The sequence below is a fragment of the Frankliniella occidentalis genome, unplaced genomic scaffold (genome assembly GCF_000697945.3).
Source record: "Frankliniella occidentalis isolate FOCC.00 unplaced genomic scaffold, Focc_3.1 Scaffold25, whole genome shotgun sequence".
Classification (NCBI taxonomy): Eukaryota; Metazoa; Arthropoda; class Insecta; order Thysanoptera; family Thripidae; genus Frankliniella; species Frankliniella occidentalis.
In genome coordinates this window covers 2,542,322-2,546,542 of record NW_026267155.1, presented here as the reverse complement: position 1 = coordinate 2,546,542, position 4,221 = coordinate 2,542,322, and the positions used below count along the sequence as shown (strand labels likewise).

Genomic DNA, 4,221 nt, shown 5'->3' with positions numbered 1-4,221 from the left:
TAAATGTTCATTTTAATTTTATCTTTTCAAAATTATGACCATTTCCCCATTTTTGTTGTGTAGGTTAGCCTGTGCGGCACGCAGATCTGGTGGTGCACCGAGGTCAACATGGCCTTCGGCAGGCTCGAGGAGGGCTACGAGAACGCCCTCAAGGACTACCAGAAGAAGCAGGTGTCGCAGCTGAGCACGCTCATCTCACTGCTGTTGGGCGAGCTGAGCAAGCAGGACCGCCAGAAGATCATGACCATCTGCACCATCGACGTGCACTCCCGGGACGTGGTGGCCAAGCTGATCCAGGCCAAGGTGGAGACGGCGGCCGCCTTCCAGTGGCAGAGCCAGCTTCGTCACAGGTGAGTAGTCGGGTCGGGACCTCCGAAGGGACCTCGGGAGTAACACGATGATAAAGTCGAACTCATGTGGACGCAGGTGGGACGAGAAGGAGAGGGACTGCTTCGCCAACATCTGCGACGCGCAGTTCGGCTACTCGCACGAGTACTTGGGCAACACGCCGCGCCTCGTCATCACCCCGCTCACCGACCGCTGCTACATCACGCTCACGCAGGTGCGTGGCGAACATCGAACTCGATGCATCGAATCTCGATATAGGATCGCTAAATTCGAGAACGTCGCAATGTCGAGGAAGAAACGTCGAAAAATAACACGCAAAATATTTTGACGATATTTATCGAGGCCACGATACGTAGATATCGATAACGGGAGGAAGACATCGTGCCGATATATCGAGATATCGCGCCTCCCTTTACGGGCGCCTGCGAACTCGGGGGTAGGCCACCGGGCGGGTTCCGCTGCCCGGCGGTCCGCCGAATTGCCTATCCTCGACTTGGCAGGCGCCTCCCGCTATACTCACGGACCTGCCTGCCTTTCCCTTCCAGTCGCTGCATCTGGTCATGGGGGCCGGCCCCGCGGGCCCGGCCGGCACGGGCAAGACGGAGACCACCAAGGACCTGGGCCGCGCGCTCGGCATCATGGTGTACGTGTTCAACTGCTCCGAGCAGATGGACTACAAGGTAACGGGGGACGGCCATACTTCCATCGCGGCGACTTGCGCTGCCTGTGTTCGGTGTTATTTTGCAAAGCGTGCAGTGACCGTGATCGCCCTTTGCCGTGCAGTCGTGCGGCAACATCTACAAGGGCCTGGCGCAGACCGGCGCCTGGGGCTGCTTCGACGAGTTCAACCGCATCTCGGTGGAGGTGCTCTCCGTGGTCGCCGTGCAGGTCAAGTCCGTTCAGGTGAGCCCAGAGTCGTTCAGTGAACACACACCTCATTTTTTTTCATTTTATTTTACAATATAATAATTGGCTGGATTGACCGTTTGGTGTGCGCAGGACGCTATCAGGGACAAGAAGGACGTGTTCAACTTCATGGGCGAGACGATCGCGATGGTGCCGACGGTGGGCATCTTCATCACGATGAACCCCGGGTACGCGGGCCGCACGGAGCTGCCCGAGAACCTTAAGGCCCTCTTCAGGTGATCAGCCGACCTCTGCCCAGTGACTTTTTCTCACCCGGGGGGGGGGGGGGGTATCAAAATAAGCATCGCGTCACACTCCAACCTCTGCCGCAGGCCGTGCGCCATGGTGGTGCCCGACTTCGAGCTCATCTGCGAGATCATGTTGGTGGCCGAGGGCTTCCAGGAGGCGCGCATCCTGGCCAGGAAGTTCATCACGCTGTACACGCTGTGCAAGGAGCTGCTGTCCAAGCAGGACCACTACGACTGGGGCCTGCGCGCCATCAAGTCCGTCCTGGTGGTGGCTGGCTCGCTCAAGGTACCCGGGCGCGACGATGCTCCACCCGACGCTACTCTTTTTTTCTCGAATCACTTTTTATTAAACTTTTTAACTGCTCACAAATTTTTATTACGTGTGCGTTTATTAAGTCACGTTGCAAGGTATTCTATTGCGACCATATTTTCTCTTCATCCTCTTCTTCTAGATCTAGTTTTGTTCGTCTTTATTTGTACTTTAATCCAGGTTTCTCTTGTACTATAGCTTTCTTGTACTGTATATGAAGCTTTGACTCCTTTTTCCTTCTCGACCTTTCCCTTGTAGACAATTTTTCCTTCTTTATGTAAATTTCCAGCAGGCTGTACTTCGCAATTTATTTATTTTTGTAAAATGCCGCGGCTGCTAGTGGGTGTGAAAAAGGCAAACGTGTACTGCTACACTCACAAAATTGTTTTCTTGTGGTGCGTGGAAAGCTGGGTGAGAAACATGGAAATATTCGGAAAGGAGCATTCAAACATATGGTCTCAGGGAAAAGTCAAATAAAGGCTACAGGAGGCTCACATACGGTTCACCCAGTTACATTTAAACATGCAACAATTCTTATAATTTTACTGCTTTTTCGCATAGTTATGAGTTATGTTTACGTATAATTCCAACAACTGTAGATTGGATTTAATATAATTGCTGTGTAGATTCCTCGAGTTTTCCTAAACTGTTGACTTACTTTGCTCTAGCTGTGTGCAATTTGTGTGCAATTAATGCTTTATGTGTGCCCCTTCCGACTGTTTCCGTTTGTTTCCGCTTTGGGCGTAGCGCTGACGCACAACAAAAATATTTAACTGATTCTTATTGACGAAAACAATCTCATAAAAGTCGTCTCTTTTTCGGCCGAACGCGTTGAAATCTTGAGCTTTCCGCTTACTGTGGGAACAGGCCGTTAAATCCGCTGCTGTGTCCGTCTATGCTTCGGGACGGGGGTCACGGGCTCGTTGTCTGTCTCACTACTCTCTCATCATTTAAAAAATCAATAACAGTAGGTTTTTGGCCTGTTTTTTTTTTAATGGTACATTTTGAGAGACTTTTTTTTTCGGACGGCGCGCCCGCCCCTCCCCGCTCCTCCGCTAGGCAAGCGTAACTTTGCTTCTTGTTGCGTCGTGGAGAAACTCATGCCGCGCTCTGAGATGGTGGTCGAGTTGGACGTGGAGACGGGCCGGCCGCGCCGGGGAGGCGCCGTACCGCAGGTAAGGACCGGGGACCGAAGGCCCGGGGAACACATTTTGAAAAAGGAAAAAAAAAACTCGATGTCAAAAAATGAATGAATACTAAAATGTTTTTGCGGTTGAAAAGAAAAGAGTTTAAAAACCTTTTACGCAGTTTTAGGCTTTGGCGGAGAACTGTGCTACCGTTCGAATGTGTTTTTTTCTCTCCTTCTCTTTTTTCGGTAGAGAGTGTGTGTAACTGAGTAGCTGCTGGAGAGTGACCTTTGTTGCACCGTGTTCAGCATGTCACCTGACGCTGGTAGAGACCCCCACCACACAGCATGGCGCACTGTTCCTCCTCCACAACTCCCGAGTGTCAGGTGAACCGGATGTCAGAGCTATCACAGGTATGCCGCCTCATGTACTTTCCTCTGACCGTAGGTCCGAACATTGTCCTAAAAAAAGCTCAACGGGATTAACTGCAGAAAGCAAGTCCTTCTTAAATAAGAAAACGACGTTTTTTGACTCACCCGGTAGCTTGCATTTTTTTTGTCATGAGCACCGGCATGGAATAAAACGAACCGCGGGATAACTAAACACAAGAAATAACTCTAAACCGACAGCACAGATGAGGGATTTTCCAGAAAGTATGTCCGTTTTTCTCAGATTTGTTCGTCAAATCAGCCTGCGAGACTTAGGGTGGGCCACCCCGCAATACACCTGTGCACTGTCGGCAAGTTGTTGCCTACCTGTCAGGCGCCATGAGAGTTCACACGGGCTGAACTGGGCAGGTTCGCAACGGCGAATGACGGGCGTACTTTCTGTCCGATCCGTAAAGGTCGTTAGTCGTGGTGAAAACCACCGGCCGCATGTGCGCGCTCGGGTCTGACGGCCACGTGTCGCGTCCCGGGGACTGAGGCCCGCACGGCGCGCTCCTTTGCAGCGGGGCGACCCCGGGCGGCCCGAGGAGGAGGTGCTGATGCGCGCGCTGCGCGACTTCAACATCCCCAAGATCGTGACGGACGACGTCCCCGTCTTCATGGGGCTCATCGGCGACCTGTTCCCGGCGCTGGACGTGCCGCGCAAGCGGGACATGGACTTCGAGCGCACCGTCAAGCAGGCCGCCCTGGACCTGCTGCTGCAGCCGGAGGACAACTTCATCCTCAAGGTCTGACTTTTACCTTTAACACGATTTTTTTTCTTTTGCCTCTTTTAAGAAGACTTTGCGTACTTTGCGAAATTGTACATGGAACATTCATCGAACTTATTTTTAAAT

General features: G+C 52.0%; 1 protein-coding gene across 2 annotated transcripts in view; it reads left to right on the top strand.

Annotated features, from left to right (window-relative positions):
* LOC113206721 (dynein beta chain, ciliary-like) overlaps positions 1-4,119 on the top strand; it is a 34,600-nt gene extending 30,481 nt beyond the window's left edge. For both annotated transcript variants that reach the window (XM_052265293.1, XM_052265292.1), the window contains 7 exons: positions 64-350; positions 427-562; positions 894-1,028; positions 1,132-1,251; positions 1,348-1,490; positions 1,587-1,788; positions 3,889-4,119. In XM_052265293.1, coding sequence (XP_052121253.1) covers positions 64-350; positions 427-562; positions 894-1,028; positions 1,132-1,251; positions 1,348-1,490; positions 1,587-1,788; positions 3,889-4,119 — 1,254 coding nt within the window. The remainder of the gene's footprint in view (positions 1-63; positions 351-426; positions 563-893; positions 1,029-1,131; positions 1,252-1,347; positions 1,491-1,586; positions 1,789-3,888) is intronic.
* Positions 4,120-4,221: the final 102 nt, after the last annotated feature.